This window comes from Crinia signifera, chromosome 9 (assembly GCF_055691185.1).
Source record: "Crinia signifera chromosome 9, ASM5569118v1, whole genome shotgun sequence".
Taxonomy (NCBI): Eukaryota; Metazoa; Chordata; class Amphibia; order Anura; family Myobatrachidae; genus Crinia; species Crinia signifera.
In genome coordinates this window covers 119,367,126-119,389,729 of record NC_139225.1, presented here as the reverse complement: position 1 = coordinate 119,389,729, position 22,604 = coordinate 119,367,126, and the positions used below count along the sequence as shown (strand labels likewise).

Below are 22,604 nucleotides of genomic sequence, written 5' to 3'. Positions count from 1 at the left end.
TGTCTTATTATCGGGGAAACACGGTATATAGGTGACGATTGTACGTTTTAATCTGTGTAGTTTAATATTTAAAAATTGCAGAAATTGTTACATTTTTTTATTGCAAAAAGCACACCCATTCATTTATTTTAAAATAAAGATTGCCCTTTTAAGCTTTCCATCCTTCTCGGCCTATGACTGATCTTGTTCTTCTGTAATTTCCCCCCAGCCTTGGCGGCTTTGCTTCGTGATGGAGAGACTCTGGAAGACCTGATGAAATTGTCCCCAGAAGAGCTGCTTTTGAGATGGGCCAATTTCCATCTGGAGAACGCTGGCTGGCAGAAGATCAATAACTTCAGCTCTGACATTAAGGTAATCGTGTACTGCGAAGCCCGGTAATCCCCCCTGCCTGTGTCAATATGACTCTTTAATAATGCTTTGTGTGTCCCTTCTGTCTTCTGGGAAATCTAGGTTGTACGTTTTTTTCTGAATAATGACAGATGAGGCCTCGTTCACAGATGTTTTGTTTCACTCATTAACCACTCTCGTACAGCAGAGTGACGGGACCTCTAAGCTTACAATGGTTTTTTAATTAGAATCCGTTGTAAACTGTCCGATTTGGAGATAATCTGTCACCATATGCTGCATTTTTACATTATACATCCTGTTTTGTGTACTCCTTATTCTACAATCTGTTGGACTGAAAGAGGATTCAAGCGCACACTCCTACCCCTTTTCCAACTTGCAAGCCAGGTCGCACCCAGGATTTTGTACCCGGGTGCGACCTGGCTTGCAAACCCTTTCCCACTGGCGCCCCGACACGACATAAAGCCGGGCGGGTGACTTCATTGGGAGGCGGTGCTGGGAGATGAGAGCATCAGCGGCAGCTTCTGTATTGCAGTGAATGGGACCCGGGTTGCATAAACCCGAGTTAAGTTTCCACTGCCCATGGACCCGGAAGCATCCTGGGTCCAACCGAGGTAACTACAGATGGAGCCGGCTTTAACTTTGCAGGGGCTGGCGATGCTACCGCCAGGGGCGCGCGCACACAAGACGCTTGCGCGCCCCTTGGCAAACGGAGCCTGCCACCGGTCCCCGCCGCCTCCCCCACTGGTCCCCCTCGCCACCACCCCCCCACCCTGAACTGGGCAGCATCTCCCTGAAGCGGAGACGGGCAGGGAGACACTGCCCAGCCGCCGTGATACTGGGACGCACATGCGTGTGAGACGCATACGCGTCCCAGTCTCTATTGCCGGCGCTCGCCAGTGCAAGGGATCTGCCGAGCATTTCCGCTAGCAAAAAAACTGGTTGATGCGCGGCCCTCATATCGACCCAGGTTATTGCTATTGGAAAACGGGTATAAGTGGAATCAGGTGGGCAGCACATGCCCTGCTTTCCCTATTTACCGGGCACAATTGATTTGGCTGTATTAAAAACTTTTTTTCTCAGATCTGTAGAGTTTTACATAGGAGCACACTAGCTGAATAGATCATTTCCATATCTAAACAGTAAAAAGCCATTGTAAATCCTAGCCTAAGCAGTCGGCTGCTTTTTGTAATGCCAGTGTTCTGTGCATCGTTTAACTCTGCCTGATTTCCCTTTGTTAGCAAAGCAAAAAAGCCCATCTATAGGCAAGACCATGTTACACTGCAGGTGGGGCAAATGGAACATGTGCCTGAGAGTTAGATTTGGATGGGTGTGTTCGATCTGAAATCTAAATTTCAGAGTAAAATTAAAGCTGTCTAACATATGTGGGCTAATTGCAAAAGCAGAGCGTGTTTACCCTGCATAGAAACCATATGAATGTATTTGCTCAATGACTTGCTTTTATGCATTACTGATCTTGCCCACTTCTTCTGTGTACATGATAATCAGGAGCAGTGATGGTCCCTATAGTGTATTTGTATGGTAACTCAATCTGTTCTTTCTTCTAATGCATCCAATGGACTCTTATGGCTATCTCACTACTTTTCTTTTCCTCCTCTATGCAGCTAACTGATTTTGGTATCTCTGTTAAGGTACAATATTCACCTGCCTTGTTAAGATGTACAGTTTGTGCATATATAACGAACCGTAGATAATGTTTGTGGAAAAATTTAAATGGTGATAACATGTCAGTAGTCAGTGGTATTGATGGGGACCGTTCCAGTAGTGGCTCATACCTCCCAACTTTCTGAAGTTTGGAATAGGGACACTTGCGCGGCCGCAAAGGAGGCGTGGCGTATGCAAATGAGGGTGCGGCTTATGCGAATTAGGTCGCGCCCTCATTTTCGGGCGCGAATAGACACTGTGCGCATGCACACAGCGTCTATTCTGTGAGATTGGGGGGGGGGGGGGGGACTCCCAACTGCCCCCCCGCAGCGGGACACTGCCGGCCGTGGGAGGGACGCGGGAACATCCCCAAAAATCGGGACGTTCCCGCGTTTAGTGGGACAGTTGGGAGATGTGGTGGGTTGATATATGATATGGTTTGTAAATCCTCTGCCAGGTTTGGAAGCTTTAAGGCTAGATATGAAATTGCTGCACACATTTATTTTTAATAACATTTATATTTTCTTATCAAATACCTAACACTTAAGCTGGGTACACATTTTTAACTGAACATGAACATACATTCGTGCTATGTAACTGCTCTTAGGAGTTGATCCTATTAACCCCGAATGGTGCGAGTTGCCGTTTGGGTGCCATTTTAATGATTAAAACCGCACCCGAAATAAGCCTAACTCACACTGTTCGGGGTTAATGGGATCAACCCCTTAATGTCTGTGTTGCTCAGTTGGTGCAATGGGCATTAATGTCAAAAGGGGGTATAACAGTGAAACATACATACATACATGCATACATACATACATACATACATACATACATACATACATACATACATACACACATACATACATACATACATACATACATACATACAATGCAGTACATTTGTGATTTAAACCCTAAAGTTATGTTCTCCAATCCGCAGGACTCAAGAGCCTACTTCCATCTGCTAAACCAGATTGCACCTAAGGGACAGAAAGAAGGCGAAGAGAGAATAGATATCAACATGTCTGGATTCAATGTACGTATCTCATGTATGGCCATGTAGTACATGGAAAGGGTTAATTTATTACATTATTGTCTACATAGACTAGTCCCCAGATGCAAGTGGTTATTTTAGTTCTATTTATGTGAAGAATTATTATTATTATTATTATTATTATTATTATTATTGCTATACTAGTGCATTCGTTTCTACTTACACCCTACAGTATGAGTTTTCAGACTTTCTGACTTGCTTGTTCCAACAGGAGAAAGATGATCTGAAGAGAGCGGAGTTCATGTTGCAGCAGGCAGACCGGCTTGGCTGCAGGCAGTTTGTTACGCCCGCCGATGTTGTGAGCGGAAACCCGAAATTAAATCTTGCCTTTGTTGCAAACTTGTTTAATAAATACCCAGCACTTACTAAGCCCGAGAACCAGGACATTGACTGGACACTCCTCGAAGGTGAGTAAGGAATATTTGGCACGGGCATGTCCTTATCCACCAACATCTGGATACTTCTTAGTGCTATTGGTAATATCAGGAAGGCGATGACTGCATGTCCAATAATCGTTCCTCTATGAATTATTTAGTGTTCTAGCATAAGTCTAGATCCCATATGCTATTTGGACAATACTTTCATTAGAATTATGGATTTCTCATCCCAAAAAAATAAGTTTCCATCAACCTAAAGCTAATTATAGAACTCGTTAACTCCTTAAGTCCTTTTTAGTTTGGCCTCATTGATATATTAAGCCTCTGATTAGATGTGTGAGTAGCCCAGCTAGGTGATATTGGCTGCAGTCCACCAACCTATCAGTTTGTGACGCAGAAGGGTGTAGCCTGTATCGCTTATGGCATTACTCCTGAAGATGTAGGACAGCTGTGCTCAGAGCTTGTAGCAGTATCACTAATGTGCTAAGACCACACTGGGGAAATCCGTCAGCATTGTTACTGTGTACACTGGATTAAAGACCAGGAGAAGTGATCACGTAGCCAAGTGGGGGCTTCTTCCTACTAACGTACAATGGTGTTATATCAGACAAAGACCTCTGGACAAGTGGCAAGAGTGGCTAACTTGTTAACTAGGGCCAGTGGTATAGAAATGTTTTCCTTTTTTTACTGTATCATTTCTATGAAAAAAGAAAAACTTGCTGCACAGCCAAATTTAGTGAACCATACAAAATGTACCACTAATCTATTTGTTTATAGGAATTATGTGGCAAGTAATACCTGTAGAAAACCAAGCGGTTTTCATAACGGAGGCATGCTGGAGCCAGTGACTGCCATCCTAGTTGTAGACCTTCTGTGCTGATGTCAGATGGAAGCGATGTTTCTCCGATGCTGCACACTCAGTTGCAAACGGCAAATTTGAGATGCTGCCGGTTGATGTCTTTTTGTACAACAGACCACTTCAGTCATCTTCTCACAACCACTGCGACTCGGCACAGAGACTATTTGTGTCCACCTCTGAATCATGCCCATAGTACATAATGCATCTATAGGAACTAAAGTTTGGCTTCTATGTATGTATGTCCATAGGCATACATGTGTGTCCTCCTACATCTTTCCTCAATACACTAACACAGCGGGAGATGCCTGACGTGAGTGTGCTGACAAATCCAATGGAACTCTGCGTTGGGTGTCTTGCTTTGCTTAAAGTGTGTCTTATTCAAAATGTATGTCAATAGGATGCACAAGCAGCTTCTGCTGAGTAAAACTTTGTATTGTGTGTGACCCCAACTGTACCTGCATAGGAAATGCTACATTAATGGTTTCTAGGAAAATCATGTATTGTACCATACAGGCATGACACAGATTTTAATCTTCAAATATTTGTGTATCCCGTTCGTTTTGAGAGAAGCATTTTAATAGAAAAGGACGCATGAAAAAAACGCTCAGTGTGACTAGAAGGGCTGTATAATGTGGATAGATGTTTGTGGATACTTTTTAGGAATTAACTGACACATTGATTAAACTTGTGTGCCACCACCTGGCTGCTGTTGGTATTACATTCTCTACTATCCTTTTTCATATATTTTTTTTCTTTTAATCTACTTGTACAGTTTAGGGTGTTTCTTAATAAATACTGTTAAGTGTTGCATAATGGCCTTAGTGATACTGGTTAGCAGCTTAGTTTTAAATCTGTCTACACTTTTTCACATTTCAGAAGAGTGGTTAGCGGCCATTCTATATTGCTTTATGTTGCTGGATTTAAAGCCGCACGAACACCTAGAAATCTTATGGAAACATGGTGACTGCACAGTGCAGTGCCTCCGCTCAATGTGATTCTCTGTAGCTGGGTTTCCCCAGATCCAGTGGTTATTCTCTCAGCCCAAGCTGATTTTGCGGCGGGTACAAATGTGTGCAACTACAAGATGCATGCCAGGAACATAGTAGCTTTTTATTGACCCCTGCTGAGTCTTGTCAAGCTACCTATAGTACATGTCCTTTAGCCATGTTTCCCAGAAATAGTTTTATACAGGCTTCTTTGTGCTCTTGATAAATTTGTCCTCCCACTGTAGTAGGGCTCTGAGAATAGGCATGCACATATTGAGGGGTATTCAATACTCTAACGGCAAGAAGTGCCGATATCTCGCAGTCAATGTATTCAACACTTCCACTGAGGAGATATTCCCTCGCCGTTTGTCTCCTCGCCTGTTCCCTGCGTTTCGGTGGAAACGGGGACTGTGGCCATTAAAATGATGAAACTTGCAACAAAAAGCGGCATTTGCAGCAATGGCTTATTTTTTGGCGAGGAAAAGACATTCTCACCGCACAAACCCCCTCGGCGGCAGCTTTGAGTATTGCTCATTGTTACATCCGTTAATGTCAGTGTTGTCTTTATGTGGTGCGACAGGTAGACCTAAAAACCTATCCACCAGTGCTACTCTCCTGACCAGATATAACTTCATTTTCTACCTCAGGGGAAACTCGAGAGGAACGAACATTCCGTAACTGGATGAACTCGCTTGGAGTAAATCCCCATGTTAATCATATGTACAAGTACGTATATCTCTTGTTTTAAAGAAAAAGTATTGATGAACAGACCAATGATCCTACATCTGTATAATCGAAAGCACATGACTAATGTCTCTCACAACGTACACACACCTGTACCCTGTCCTGATAGGCCCACGCCAGTACCCTGTCCTGATAGGCCCACGCCAGTACCCTGTCCTGATAGGCCCACGCCAGTACCCTGTCCTGATAGGCCCACGCCAGTACCCTGTCCTGATAGGCCCACGCCAGTACCCTGTCCTGATAGGCCCACGCCAGTACCCTGTCCTGATAGGCCCACGCCAGTACCCTGTCCTGATAGGCCCACGCCAGTACCCTGTCCTGATAGGCCCACGCCAGTACCCTGTCCTGATAGGCCCACGCCAGTACCCTGTCCTGATAGGCCTACGCCAGTACCCTGTCCTGATAGGCCCACGCCAGTACCCTGTCCTGATAGGCCCATGCGGTACCCTGTCCTCATACCAGCCTGTGGCCTTCCGTAATCAGGCTTGGTACTCTTCCTACAGTATGTATTGGTATAAATATACTTCTTCCTACAGTATGTATTGGTATAAATATACCTTTTCAAAAATGAATAGCTTGTTCCGAATGGTCCTTTATAATGTGAGCTCATATAGAAATCCTATTTGCACATGAGAACATGGTAAGATATCTTGTTGTCCTATCTGGATTAGTGACCTCGCTAATCTCCCATTTACATGCAGAAGGCATACCTCCCAACAGTCCCGATTTTATCGGGACAGTCCCGATTGTCAGGGCCTGTCCCACCCGCGGACGGCAGTGTCCCGCGGTGTGGGGGGGCTGTTGGGAGTCCCCCCTGTCAGCTGCTAAGCAGCGGGGAATAAACGCTGTGCGCATGCGCACAGCGTCTATTCCCGTAGCCAGGGGGCTGGGGGCATGGCTAGAGGCTCACAGAGCCTCTGGGTCATGCCCCCATAGCGGCAAAATGTGGGCGTGGCCTCACGGAAGAGCCGGAAATATAGGCCACACCCCCAAATTAGGCCACGCCCCAAAAATTTTTGACGCGCAGCAGCGTCCCGCATACTAAACTTCCAAAGTTGGGAGGTATGAGAAGGAGCCAACGAGTCTAGTTCCTGGCACTGATTACTGAAACACCATGTGTAATTAAGCCTGTTCTAAGTGCAGAATAGCACATGGATGGTAGGAAATTCTAATGATGTAATCACAAACTGTAAAGCTGACCATAGACTTATGTTATTTGGGTCCTTTTTTCACCCAATACCAATGGATCAGGATGAGAAATCCAGGTAAAAAGTGGCCAAATTGTATGTGCCTAACTTCCGGATGGATGAACAGTCCTGTGCGCATCATATCCGGAGATCGCAAGTGCTGTAAATAAGATATATAAGGTCCCGGCAGCACTTGCCGGGGGTCACATAGAACAGATTATATGATTATAGGATGCGTACAATGTATCGTATGCTGTCGAGTGGCTCTCCAGCACGCATTGCCGAGGTATTGCATGCGAGGCTGTGTGCAATACCTCGGAGTGGTGTATGGGAGCCTTAAATCTAAACGGAGACCTGGGGCATATAGGAGAGGTCCTTATTAGACATATAGAAAGATTACCTGCTTTATGGCACTCTGCAGGAACACGGGCATGTCACATATTTATTAGGAAACTGACGTGCTTCGCACAAGTTTTAATCATTGCATAGAAATCGTTCATAAACTATGTATATATTTGTTTAGGCAAAAAAGTATAAGCAGCCAATAGCGTCCCAATTAAATTGGTAGAACATAGATTTCTCTGGGGAAGCAAATCCTTTATAATACCTGATGTTGCTGTGGTCGGTGCGGTTCTGCATGCTTCTTATGTAAAGGAGACCATCTCATTGCCTCTAAAATTCCATGTGACATTATGTGTGTGGTGTGATTAACTTTGCAATAAGTGGTATTCTTTATAATGTATAATGTGTGTTTGTTCTTCCTCAGCGACCTACAAGATGCTCTAGTAATATTACAATTATATGAAAAGATTAAAGTACCTGTTGACTGGAACAAAGTTAACAAGCCCCCATATCCTAAACTTGGGGCAAACATGAAAAAGGTAAGTTCAGCCGCATGCGTGGTTCCCGTTCATCGATAGATCTTGATTTGACAGAACTTATATAATGTGTTCTCCGTCTTCCAGCTGGAGAACTGTAATTATTCAGTGGACTTGGGGAAACATTCTGCTAAGTTCTCCCTAGTGGGCATCGGAGGGCAAGATCTGAATGATGGAAATCAAACTCTGACCCTTGCACTCGTCTGGCAGCTCATGAGAAGGTGGGTCTTGATGATGGTGATAAATATTGGTACTGTGGAAGATGCAAACCTATCTCACTTGTATCTAGGTGGTCTCAAACACATTAATGCAGATATTAGAACTGGAATATAACCATTGATCTGTTAGGGGTAATGTACTGTACTACACCTGAATGCTAGGTAATGCACAGGTTTGACACATAATTATGACTTTTGATGGTTTGCTGACCTGTAATAGAAAGGCGAGTAGCCTGCCTCTGCTGGGTGGCACCACCCTCTTTTGTCATGAAGTGTGACTTTAGCTAATGTAAATCAATAAAAACATAAAGGTCTCGTGCTGTTACCTGCGTAGGAACATGAAGGGCAACCAAGGTTATTCAATTGTAATATGTAGGGATAAAAGAATTTTCTTTGAGCTTCCTCTTGGACTGAATGTACAATAGATATGGCTTTATCTAGAAATGGAGGCTGGTAAAGGACCGGGGCAGAGATGCGGAAAGAAAACGCAGCATATATACTCTAGCACAGTGATAAGGACATGTAAACTTTGAAGATCGCATTGTATGACATTCTAATTTAAAACTGGGCCGAAGACTACACTGGTCTCATACTGGCATAGACCTACAAATGAAAGGCCTGTCAGACTGACCAGCATTTATATGGCAGCCTTGGACACTGCATACATCTAATGAGATCTCACACAGTGTACAGAATGGGATATCGGCGTTCCGCCCCCAGGGACAAGACCTTTCCCCGTACCTTCTCATATAAAGGATCAGGACAAATGTCCATCGGTCGGGAGTGTTAGGACTTACATTGCCCTATGCCTGGGGTAGCCAACCCTAGTCCTCGAGAGCTACCAACAGTGCACGTTTTGCAGGTCTCCTCACAGAATCACAAGTGACCTAATTAGCTCCATCTGTGTATCTTTTAAAATGTGTCAGTGATTAATGAGTGCAGCTGTGCAGCAGCTAGGTTGTCTGGAAAATGTGAACTATTGGTAGCTCTCGAGGGCTAGGGTTGGCTAACACTGCCCTATGCAGACCGCTTTCATCTTAGAACCAAATTGGCCAGATAATCAGAGCCTCTACGTACAGTAGATGTTAATGCTATACTGGCTTCAGATTCCGGTACCTCGTGCTAGCAAGTATGAGTTTTGTGGTTTTATCTTTTTTTGTTAGGTAAATTCATGGGAGTTCTATAGAAGATGGGATGTTTCCCATAGCAACCAATCAGATTCTATCGATTTTATCATCTAATCTTCGATAGAACTCCATCTTGGTAAATAAACTTCTCTGCGACTTCACCTTCTTTAGTAAGAACCATTTTCTTGTACACCACTGGTTCTCACACAAAGCCTTCATGGAATCCTTGCAGACCCAGTTTTAAGGCTATCCATGATGGAATACAGGTTAAGTAATTGGTACCTCCAGGTTTTTTTTTTTCATATGTAACCATTTGTGCTCATCCATGGATAACCTGAAAACCAGGACGGTCATGGTGTCTTGAGGAGCACATTTGGAAACCATTGTTCTTCTCTATACACATGATAACCTTTTTCCCAGAAAGTGAACGGTTGTCTGTTTTGCTCATCTGTAAATCTAATATACCATTCGGCTGCAGATATACCCTTAATGTGCTGGAAAATCTTGGAGATGGAGAGAAGGCAAATGACGACATCATCGTTAAATGGGTGAACAGAACCTTGGCTGAAGCTGGCAAGACCTCCTCCATCCAAAGCTTTAAGGTAATTCTGTTTCCTGTGTGACTTTATAAATCCAAGTTCAATAAACTCGCTTCGTATCTGAGAAGCTTCTTTAGCAAGGTCATTATTGTCCTATGTTTCCCTATCCTATCCATTGCGCTCAGACTGTGGAATGGGGAGTAGTCCTCTACAGAATATCCCTTCCGAAACACATAATTAGGGTAGATCTAAATCAGAAAAGGGAGATAGATTACTAATTCTTTAATAGGCTCATAATACCCTTTTCAGATCGCACCTAATTACCGGGTTCATGCTGGCTTGTTGCTGGTTTGACCCGGTAATAGGTGCGTTCTGAAATTGCTTACCATGTCCAGCAAACCAGCAGCAACCCGGTATTTTGAACCGATAAAAATGCAGAGTTTTTACCGGTTCATTGCTGTACAGTGTGAACAGGATGATCCAGTCAAGGGACACCGTTCCTGATGCAGGCGGCAGTGCTTGGAGCAGTGTCCGCTCCAAGTGCTTTCTCCTCCCCCGCCCCCAACGACGCTTCAGCCTGCCCCCGCATGATGTCAGCGAACCGCCAATATTTCCCAGTCGCTGAAGGGTCCAGAGAGGACAAAATGCAGGTTCGCTTCGGGACTGAACAGTTTTTCAAGTCCCAACACGATCCTGCATATTGTGAAAGCGGTATAAAGGTGCCCGCGCATTGGGGTGGTTCACATGCGATTTGCCCATTTTTCATGCGATTGCATTGGTAAATCACATGGCAATAGCATGTGATTGACATCGGGTCCATGCCATGTGTGGTCCTGTGCGCATTGCATCGTATCACATGGGGTGCAGGTAAAATGTGTCATCGCCAGCCAAGCCAGGCTGGGATTGCATACAATACATTTTATGCAAAATGACTGCATACAGTGCATAAAATACAGTCCTGCCGTCCTGGAGGTTCCTGCGTTGCTCAAGGGCGGATTGTGTGCGACTCCTCTCAGAGAAGTCACACAAGTGTATGGGCATCTTAAGGAAGGGAATTCAGTTATATGCAAGCAAATTGTACCTGCTAAATTGGGAATATCACTGTGTTCTACCCCATAAGGCAGCAAGCATTGAGCGATATTGGTGGCAATTGTGCCGATGTTGCTTGTGTTTATGACACGGCAATGGAAATTCACCCAACTTTGTGTATTGTATGGTACCAAATTATGAGGCCCTAATCAACAGGTGTTTGCTCCCTACTGGAGGAGATCGTGCAGTAGACTACATAAGAATACGCAGGACTAATAGTATCAGTAATATGGATGGTACCAATAATGTTTTATTTTATTTTTTACAGCTTTTTCTTATTATAAATCTGTTTTTATTTCTGACCTGTGTGTTTTCAGTTCCACTAACTTTTTTTTTTTTTTTTTTTTCTATTCCCCCCCCCCCAGGATAAATCGATCAGCACTAGCCTTCCTGTAGTGGATCTCATTGATGCCATACAACCCGGCAGTATTAATTATGACCTTGTAAAGAATGGGACACTTTCTGATGTAGACAAACATGAGAATGCCAAGTAAGTGTTGAGTCCATTTGTTCACGTTACAGACCTGGTTGCTCTCCCCACATTGATTTCTAGATTTAGCCTGCAGGCTGGTACCTATAGTCCAGGAACTTATGGAAAACAGAGTTGTCCTCATAAAGATTAAGGGGTATTCAATCTTCCACTGGTGTAAATCTCAGCCACCACCTAATTCTATGCTTCAGTTTCCGACAGAATTGAAGGCAGATTTTGAGAGAGACCCTTCTGATCTGTTTTGTTGTAAATGGCCGCAGAATGTCGCATTTGTGGCCGGTGTTTGACAATCCGCTGCAGTTTTTGCCGACATGCACACTTTTTTCGACGTGCAGAAGATTGAGTTCCTCCTGTCGCATATCTGTTAAACGGAGCGAAAACAGCCCTGGATTCCGACTGTCAGGAAGTTCAGAAAGTCGAAATCCCGGATTGTTGACTGTTTGGTTATAGCTCTCATCAAACCTCTTTCCAGTAATGCACTGTATTAACCTTCATAATAAGAAATGGAGATGTATATAGAGTAGATCATGTAGGTCAGGCATGCGTCTAATAGTAATTTGTCATATTTGTAGTAGTCAGATGTTTGCTTTTTAATTTGATCACCAAACAAGGACAATTTGGTTGCTGTAAATTTGCATTGCCATTTTATGTGTTACCTCCAGTACCGGGTTTAGCTGTTGTAAACCGCAGTTAGCCTAGCCCAGTGTTTTAAACCGTTTTATCAAATTCTGCCACCACCGCTGACCCTGGCCGCCCTTCACAGTGCTAAACTACCCAGACGGACACAGCCAGCGGTCCCTCCGGCCCCCACCCGCAGATTGCATTTGAGGGTTCACATGTGGTTAAAAACCACATGCGATTGCTCCTGCGATTCGATAGATAGTATGTACTGCACATACTATCTATCAACGCAACATTTGACGGTGGGGCCCGCACATTGCGTCGCATGGTCCCTAAAATGTGCATACAATCATTTGATTTATCTAACAGATGTGGTCAAAATCTAATGATTGCATGCAAGTGTATGGACTATAGTACAGGACTATTTTCCAAACCTAACAATATAACTGCATTCTGCAATGAAACTCCGGTACTTGTTTCCTCGCACGGCGCCCTTCGTAGGTGATCGCATACCTTAACTTAAGGTATGCGATGGACGCGGCCGACGCGATTTTAGGGCTCGCCACGCTTCGGGTTGGCATCCATCGTGGGGTGGCGTTAACAATGAGGGGGCATTTCACCCATCAGGGTTGGGAAACAATGAAAATTGAGGTCTGGGGGCAGGGACCATTTTACATTGATTCCAATGTAAAAATCGCGTCCATCGCATGCGATTTTTGGGGTCCCGATGGATACAGTTTTTATCGCTGGCGTCGTGCTAGGAAACAAGTACCGAAACTCCTTCTGACCACTTTTTCCTTTTTCTCCTAGATATGCTGTGTCTATGGCCAGACGAATTGGGGCACGAGTATATGCTCTTCCCGACGACCTCGTGGAAGTGAAGCCCAAAATGGTGATGACGGTTTTTGCCTGTTTGATGGGTCGAGGAATGAAGAAGGTGTAAATTTCCCTCACCACTGTGGGGGAAGGCAGGGTGTATGGCCTGCAATACCTGGCAGTGTGATTCTTCTTCCTACTGCCGGCATAAGAACTTTGATGGTGGCAAGACTTTCAGGTTTGCTTCGCAGCATTAGAAACCTCCCGATTCTCAGGAAGAAGCGCTGTATATGCCACAAGTGCTCTCTTTCCCAGTTTGTATGTTCAAGATCGAGCCAAAATGCATTCATTCACGGACCATCGTAACTTTTTTTTTTTTCATATGTTTTTTTAAATTCTTTGTATTAATTGGCTGGTACTTGATTGCGCTCCAAGGTTCATTTCATCTCTTCCAATCCCCATTCCATGTCACAAAAGCTTAAAATCTTTCCATATTTCCGCCTCCTGGTTCTAGTAGTGGTCTTCTAACTTATTCCTTAGTTATTTAATAGGGAGAATGGATGCATTTTTGTCTGTATCTTGACACAAACTTCAAACATTACCATAAAATACTTTATTTTCTATTTTTAGTTTATTTTGTTTTTGTTTTATATAAGGCCTGCATGAACTTTTTTTTTTTTGTTAACTTTTTTTATTTAAAATTCTATGTACTATAAAACCAACCTGTTTTATCTGGAAATGCTGGTTTCATTGATGTCAGAGACCACACACTGCACGTACTGTAGCAGTATGTTTGATATGTTTGCGTCTGGGGGAAAAAACGGAACAAAAGGGCCAAAGAATTAACATCTACATTAACATCTATATTTACATATATTTATATATAGCTTTGGCAACCTATTTGCTAGATTTTCAAGATCATGCTGCTGTTTTATGCTGTTTAAAAATGATATGATGGTAAAGCAGAATATAAATAAAGAAAATGTTTCAGCATGTTCCTTGGTTATCTTTTGAATGAAATAGTTTATGTAAATTAAATATATGTTCAGCAGTGTTACATGGGGTTTGAGTCAAACATGGTAGCCAGCGCTCGATGGGTAACTGTGGGGACATCATTTGGCAGTTTAGGTACCAGATCATCTGTGACCCCAGCGGCCGGCTGCTGCTGCAACAACAACAAAAAAGCCAGGAATTTTCCATCCTAAATGTATAGTCTGGCCGTGCCCCTTCCCTGCAACAGATGTTACTACAAGACTGAGTGATCAGAAATGGAGGCATCAGAATGTCAATCACGGACAATCTGATGTAGCCTTGTGTCTGCTATCACTGACCCATACTGCACATGTGCAGTACAGACCTTGTGCTTCCCTGAACATTGTTACTTTTCATTTATGCGCCACAAGTCTGTTTGTACCTAGATATGGCCTGGTATGCACAGGGCTGGTAACAGAAATCTCGGGGCCCGGTACACTGATATATCTAGGGGGCCCAATACCCCGCCCCCTTGAGCAGAACATTTTTAGTACACTGCATATTGAACGTGTTTTTTTTATTGTTACAAAAGAAACATAATTAGTATTCACTAATACCGGAGGGGGGTTCCAGGCAAGTATCCTACAGGAATTCAGGCACGTACCTTTATTATCCATTGCTAGGTACTGCACTGCTGCAGCCATGCTTACAGACCCTGAGCCCCTCAGAAACTTAGGGCCCCTCACAAGCTTGGGGCCCGGTACAGGTGTGCGCTTGCTTTAGTGTTACCGATCACATGTTGTACAGGACCTATACATCTCTAAACAGCACTATATGATTTTATTTAGCAATCACCTGGGATCTAATGGTAGAGGGAAGTGGCTGATTCAACCAGGGTCAACCAAGAACATTATACAGCTGTGTATGGGGTCTCAATACTGTAGTTCGGTGCGAGTTGGGTCCAGCAAACCATTTTCATGGTGAAATCGCACCATGAATTGCAAATGTAATCCAATTATTCGATTTCACTCTTGCTGCCCTGAGTGTTTAAGAAGGTTGAAAAGTATTTATTTTAAGATAAAGACATTGGGATTTGCTGCAATTGGTTTAATTCCATTTTCAATTGTAATTTCTATCGCTTTTTTTTTTTTTTCCCTAAAGCAAAAAAAAAGAAAAAAGCATAAATTAGCCATTTGAAACTTTTTTTAGGAGCATTAAATACTCTCCTTATGCCCACAAACCAGGGTGTGTATCATTGGATAGACATGAAGTAGGTCGACATGCAGGAAGGTCGACATGGGTTAGGATGAGGGTCATTAGGTCGACATGGGGTTTTTCATTTTTTTTTTTTTGTTCTGAATGTCAACACAGTCGACATGGGCACAAACCTAGCCCCGTGTCCCCTCACATTGGTTCGCCGCACTCGGCACACTATTTTATTCTCCAACCACACCCTAGTAGAGGGTAGGGCATGAAATACCGCCTGTCGACTCAAAATAAAAACCCCATGTTGACCTTTTGACTGTTGACCTAATGACCCATGTCGACCTAATGATTGTAGACCTAGTGACTGTATCCCAACAGCCAGAAGACTGATGATTCTGAGGAATAAAGTTGTCACTTTGTGGTGTCCCATTATTTACTATTCACTTCTTCAAGATCACGTTTTGTAGACCATTCTCACACTCACTGCGACTATCTTAAATACACATTTTTAAGTGGATTTGCCATTTATCAGGTACATGCATTCATGAAACAAACTCTCATTGGTACCTGCACCCAATTGGTCTGATCCGTTTCGCACGGCTATTTATTCTGTACTGTACTGTATATGCACACAGCTACAGGTTGTTTGGAAATGGAGGCATTTCTATAGATTTATCTTTAAGCTGAATACATAGAATTTCTTAAACACAGTATTTGTTTGACTCCATTTTTGGTATCTGCATGTGGTGCAACTATTCAACATTTTCTGCTACTGAAGCAGTATTTCTACCATGATTTTTGGCATTAATTCTGGTTGTATTGAAGTTTGAATACAGAGATGTACCCCTGATGAAGTCTTTTTAAGGTATGAAACACAAAAACACTTTTTAGTTCCGCACATGATTACTACCTCAAATGATCCTTTATTTTGAGTTTTTGGGGGTTCAGATTTTTATTAGAGATGTGCGGCGGCCACTTTTTCGGGTTTTGGATCTGGATCTCCCTTCGTGTTTTGGATCTGGATTGGTTTTGGCAAAACCACCCTTGTGGGTTTTGGTTTTGGATCTGGATTTATTTGGAAAAATGCTAAAAATTGCTAAAATAGTTTTCGGGCCTGTTTTTGCCCCTAAAGTGTTATTAAGCTCAATAACATTAGTTTCCACTCATTTCTAGACAATTTTGATCACTTCACAGCTCACAAAATCGTTTTCATATACTGTAGTAGGGCCATAAGGTTATCCCGAGGTAGCCGGATGACTAAGCTAGGCGACAGCAGTGGGCATCACATACATGTGGACCTTACACTTCCAACCGGGCACATGTTGGAAGCAGAGCAGCACTACAGGGGTAGACAGGGTGTCAGTTTAATAACCCCCCCCCTTGTAGCTGCGCTCCTCTGTTAGAACCTCCACACAAGTACCAAGAGCCCAATGTGTATTGATTTTGCAGTTTGGCATGTGCAGCCAAGGAGCAGTGGGTGTTTGGTGCAGCATTGACTGTCTGTCACGCTGGACACAGGATATATGTCGTCACACTGGACAATGGATATATGTCACGCTGGACACAGGATATATGCCGGAACACATTACATGTCACACTGGACACAGGATATATGTTGTGACACTGGACACAGGATATATTGTCGTCACACTGGCCACTGGATATATGTCGTCACACTGGACACAGGATATATGTCGTCACACTGGACACAGGATATATGTCGTCACCCTGGACAATGGATATATGTCGTCACACTGGACACAGGATATATGTCATCACACTGGACAATGGATATAGGTCGCGCTGGACACATGATATATGCCGGCACACATTACATGTCACACTGGACACAGGATATATGTCGTCACACAGGACAATGGATATATGTCACGCTGGACACAGGATATATGTCATCACACTGGACACAGGATATGTCGTCAGTCGTCACACAGGACAGGACACAGGATATATGTCGTGAGTGACTCGTGACACTGGACAATGGATAAGATATAGGCCGTCATACTGGACACAGCTCCTTAATGCTGCCCCTGTACACAGTGTACTACTCAGCAGCACTGCAGCCCCTGCGTGTGAGCACTGCAGCACTGAGTTAGTTAGTTAAATCACAAAAAAAACACAGGGTTCAGGGCTAAATAAAATTAATCACAAGGGCTTAGGGCTAAATAAATCACAACAGGGCACGGGCCACAGGACAGCCCCTGGACAGTGGACACTGCAGCCCCTGCGTGTGAGCACTGCAGCACCTAGTTAGTTAAATCACACTACAGGGCTCAGGCCACAAGTCTACAACACAGGGCAGTGAGGGCAGGTCACGGAGCACAGCACAGGGCAGTGAGGGCAGGTCACGGAGCACAGCACGGAGCACAGGTCAGGTCACGGAGCACATGGCACAGAGCACAGCACGGAGCACACAGAGCTTCCCAACCACCCTCTTCCCTCTCCAAGATTGGAGTGAAGATGGCGGGGCGCGCGTGCGTCTTTTATAAGATCCCGCTCCCGCGAGAATCCGACAGCGCGATGATGACGTTCGGCCTCGTTATTGGTCCGGAATTCAGGCGGGAACTCCCGAGCCGGCTCGGATCTGGCCCGGATCCCCGATATTCGGATCTGTCGGATTTCGGGAATCCGGACCCGATCATCTCTAATTTTTATATGAAATAAACTTCAACTACATTGAGAGGTGGGTGTGACATCTCATCACCCATGAAATTCTAGTGGCTGGTGGTGCGCCCGGAGTCAGATAAGAGATTATTTACAGTACAGTATTCAAGTAGAACAGAAGACTTTTTTTTTTTTTGGGGGGGGGGGGGCACTCAGTAAGTCCTGGGATATCACTTTTATATCAGAACCAGTCATTGATGGTTCTGATATAATCTTGTACTGGGGTTGGTTTCTGATTCTAAAGCTGTGTACACATGGTGCAATATATTGCTCGGTGTCTCCTTTTCATCAGTGACCAGAGATGGTCACTGATGAAAGGGAGCCGCAGAGGGAATCAGCTGGTCGCAGGAGCTTGCGATCATAAGGGGGCTAAACGAGAATGTGCACCCGGCGATTTATCGCCAGTGCACATCAATCGCTGGCAATAGGGTCGCTCAAATGCCCGTGTGTACGCACCTTAATTCTGGTAATCAATATCCTTAAGATCTTCTTTCTTCCTGTTTAGGTGTCATCCTATATAAAGTCATTTTATATCTTTTTAATACACCAATAATATTGCGGACGCGTATTAGAGTATAAATACCTCTGCTGCCACCTAGAGGTTGTAAATCTCTGTGTAATAAACCACTAAATAGTGCTCTTGGTTATAACATGCATTCAATTTGCCAATTGTGTATTTAATTACTGGTATCCTGTGCCTTTGCTGACACCTGGTGGTTAGAGAACTACTTGTGTGGTGTTTGCCACACTATTTAGATTCAATGAACTGGTATATAAATAGACCTTACATTAGAAGTTTGTATTTATGTATGTGACCAGTATCTTGATAGATTATTTCAACAATTCAATTTAGATAAACCACACAGGGAACCACAGTGGGTAGTATTTGTCCACTGTGAGGAAGTACCACACTTAGGGCGGGATGCTATATAGCAGAAATGCGGTAAAAACCCCGTTTTCGGGGTTTCTACCGCATTTCTATATGCTATATGGCGCCTCCGCAGTGTCAGCGCTGCGGAGGGAATCGCCAGCTAAAGCTGGCGAATCCCTGCAGAAGCCTATGGGCTTCTTACCGCAGCGCTGTTTGAGGGATCCGTCACGGATCCCTCCCAGCGTGCCCTGCGGCCGGCGCCGGGGTCTGCGCATGCGCAGATGGACTCCCGGGTCACAGACCCGGAAGTCCAGCGCCGGCACCGCATCGCAAGGGACAGCTCTTACCGCAAGAGCTGTCCCTTGCATGAATAACGGCATATGTTATAGCATATGCCGTTATTAAAAATGCGATGTCCGGCGAAGGGGGGCCGCGGATGTTATAACATCCCGCCCTAACACTTGTAGTGGCTAACTTTATTTGCTAGAACTCTAGTAACCTAATATGGGACTTCTACAGGGTTTGTATAAAAAATTAGATCAAATTCGGGAAAAAATACTAATTGAAGATATCGCTACAAACAATTAAAATTCTTCAAAATAAGACCCTTGTGTGTCGACACACTTCTGTCCGTTGTCTACGTTTGGAAGGCGCCCTGGAAGTCTTTTTTTCCCGGAATGTACTTCAAGCAGCACATCGAAGACGATTTGATCTCTGCTACGGTCCCATCGCGGTGTCCTTTGAGGACTGTCTACACTCGGGGGAACAGGCAAAAGTCTGCCAGGGCCAGACCTGGACTGTAAGGGGGCTGGGGAAACGCTGCAATGCCTTTCCAGGCCAAGTAGTTGTTGACTACAAAGCAGGTGTGGCTTGGTGCATTGTCATGATGCAGCATCCGATTGGCTTCAATGCACTTTCTGGATCATGGCCAACGTCTCCATAGCCGATTTTCCAAGGCCCACACAGAAATTAATGGCGTATCGCTGTTCGATAGAAAGTTGCATTTTTAAGCTTAAACTGTGCCTAGGGACAGGGGTCCACTAAAACCACGATAAGAACCGCATGAAAGCTCGTAGGTGACTGACGCTCGGTGTGTATTGAAATTAAAAAGTGATACAATGAAGAGTGATAAACAGCCAGCCAATAAGCTCCCAACTGTCATGTCACAGGCTGTGTTTGAAAAAGGACAGGTAGGAGCTTGTTGTTGATCACTCATTATAATGGATGGTGTAATGGTTAGCATTACTGCCGCACAGCACTAAGGTCATGGGTTTGATTCCCACCATGGCTCTAACTGTGCAGAGTTTGTATATTCTCCCTGTGCTTGCGTGGGTTTCCTCCGGGTACTCCGGTTTCCTCCCACAATCCAAAGATATACTGGTAGGCTAATTGGCTCCCAACAAATTAACCCTAGAATGTCTGTGTGCGCGTGTACATGTGGTAGGGAATATAGACTGTAAGCTCCACTGGGGCAGGGACTGATGTGAATGTTCAACTATTCACTGTAAAGGGCTGCGGAATATGTGTGTGCTGTATAAGAAACTGTTAATAAATAAAATAACATTTTGAAACTTGAAACATACATTTGGCCCTGAGAGAGGAGACACTACCGCAATGGAGAAGACAAAAAAGAAATCAGAAGAAAGATTACAATAAAAAGGTAAATGAAGGCCGGAGCAAAAGCTGTATGATGGAGATAAAAGTGTGGAAAAAGGGAGTGGTTGTGTGGTTTGGGGCCCCACTGCACTGCATTGCCTGAGGGGTGCCGGATGGCTCCCTGACAGTCGGGGTTCTGACAGTCATTACGCCGACGTCGGAATCCTGACTGCTCCCTTGTGGGGGTCCACGACCCCCATAGAGGGAGAATAAAATAGGTGGCGAGCTCAGCTCGCCACTGTGCCCGCAGCGTGGCGAGCGCAGAGAATCCGCAAGGGGCTTCATTGTGCAGTCGGGATTCTGACATCTGAGTAATGACTGTCGGAATTTTATACCACACCCTGCCTGAGGGCCTACAGTATAATGCTGTTTAGATAGCTCTGCATTCAGGGAATACTACAATAATGTGAACATGGAATAAAAACACCCTTTTTCACACAATTTTAGTAAAAAAAAGGTACTTGTTTCCTAGCACGGCCACAACGATCATGATCGCAGTCATCGGGGGTAAAATCGGGCCATCGCGGGCATCGCATGCACTACAAAATCGGGTGCGATGGGCCAGACGCGATGCCCGCGATTTCCCCATAGAGAACAATGTTAAATGCCTCAATTTACCCGCGATGACCCAGATTTCCCATAGGAAACAATGTGAAATGGATCAATTTACCCAAATTATCATAGGGAACAATGGTAAATGTCCCAAAAACACCCCTGAACATGAAAATGTCCCCCCAAAAGTACTATACGCCACCACGCGATCAACGTGAACCCGAAGCGTGGCGAGCGCAGCGGTACGCGTCCTCCGACCTTTTCATACCCCCACTATCCACGTCGGCGTGGAGTTGAGAATAGAATAGTGTGGCGAGCACAGCGAGCCACCGAGCCCGAAGCGTGGCGAGCGGACGCGGATACCTTCACAGTTATACGCGTCCCCTCGCGGGCTTCCCAGGTGTCCATGGCGACGCCCGCGAAGGGACGCGTTTACCTGTGAATCTATCCGCGTCCCCTCGCGGTGCTCGCCACGCTTCGGGCTCGCTGCGCTCGCCACACTATTCTATTCTGAACTCCACGCCGACGTGGATAGTGGGGGTATGAAAAGGTCGGAGGACGCGTACCGCCGCCCCTCGCGGGCTCGCTGCGCTCGCCACGCTTCGTGTTCACGTTGATCGCGGGGTGGCGTAAACTACTTTTGGGGGGACATTTCAGTGGTCAGGGTTTTTTTTGGGGGTTTCTGGCCCATTTACCATTCTTCCCTATGATGATTTGGGTAAATTGACCCATTTAACATTGTTTCCTATGGGAAATCGCGGTCATTGCGGGTAAAGTTACCCATTTAACATTGTTCCCTATGGGGAAATCGCGGCCATCGCGTGTGGACCATTTAAGCATTTTTAGCCGCACACGACGCGACCGATCCGATTTTCACTGTTTTCAATGCATTTCAACGGAAAAATCGGGGGCATCGCGTTGGTCGCGTCGCAGGCCCCTAAAAATTACCCCCGATGGCCGCGATTGTGGCCGTGCTAGGAAACAAGTACCAAAAAAACTGTTAATAAATTGTCCCCTAAATGTAATATTTCTAAACCAAGCAACCTTTTTATTGCCTTCAATTCCCTTTCCATAAACCAGGGGTGGGGAACCTTTTTTGTGCCAAGGGCCAATTGTATGGTGGAAACATCCTTCGGGGGCCATATGTAAAAATTTCTCTTACAAATTGTCCTGCTGCAGCTGTCCCACACTCCGGCTGTTGCCGCTGAATAGGACTGACAGTCTCCAGTTGCTGTTAATTAAGAGGAAACTCGCAAGAACTACCGACCTCTCGCAAGAAGTCCCCTTTACTTTACACCCCCAGCAAAACCGCAGAGTGAGTAGGAGGGACACTCAGACTGGCTACGGGGGCTGCATATGGCCCCCGGGCCTGAGGTTCCCCACCACTGCCATAAACTATTATATTTAGCAGCTGATGTCCAGTCTGTGTATTTGACTACAACCAGCAGATGGCAGTATTGTCTTATACTTAAATCATGACATTATCAATGGGATTAACGTTTACTGTCTCTTCAGGGTATCCAGATAATAGAATGACAGTGTCTACATCAGGCATGTCCAAACTGTGGCCCTCCAGCTGTTGTGAAACTACACATCCCAGCATGCTTTGCCATAGTTTAAGTATTCCCTAATAGCAAAACTGTGGCAAGGCATGATCGGACTTTGTA

The 22,604-nt window shown here is 44.7% G+C and overlaps 1 protein-coding gene across 2 annotated transcripts in view; it reads left to right on the top strand.

The window, feature by feature from the left end:
- Positions 1 to 13,991, top strand: part of LOC146035897 (plastin-3) — a 109,434-nt gene extending 95,443 nt beyond the window's left edge. The window contains exons 8-17 of one of the 2 annotated variants that reach the window (XM_083159594.1): positions 209 to 351; positions 1,971 to 1,997; positions 2,954 to 3,049; positions 3,279 to 3,474; positions 5,937 to 6,015; positions 7,987 to 8,101; positions 8,186 to 8,319; positions 9,922 to 10,045; positions 11,437 to 11,561; positions 12,993 to 13,991. In XM_083159594.1, coding sequence (XP_083015720.1) covers positions 209 to 351; positions 1,971 to 1,997; positions 2,954 to 3,049; positions 3,279 to 3,474; positions 5,937 to 6,015; positions 7,987 to 8,101; positions 8,186 to 8,319; positions 9,922 to 10,045; positions 11,437 to 11,561; positions 12,993 to 13,125 — 1,172 coding nt within the window. In that variant the 3' untranslated portion in view covers positions 13,126 to 13,991. The remainder of the gene's footprint in view (positions 1 to 208; positions 352 to 1,970; positions 1,998 to 2,953; positions 3,050 to 3,278; positions 3,475 to 5,936; positions 6,016 to 7,986; positions 8,102 to 8,185; positions 8,320 to 9,921; positions 10,046 to 11,436; positions 11,562 to 12,992) is intronic. The other variant, XM_083159595.1, reaches the window with a different exon arrangement.
- Positions 13,992 to 22,604: the final 8,613 nt, after the last annotated feature.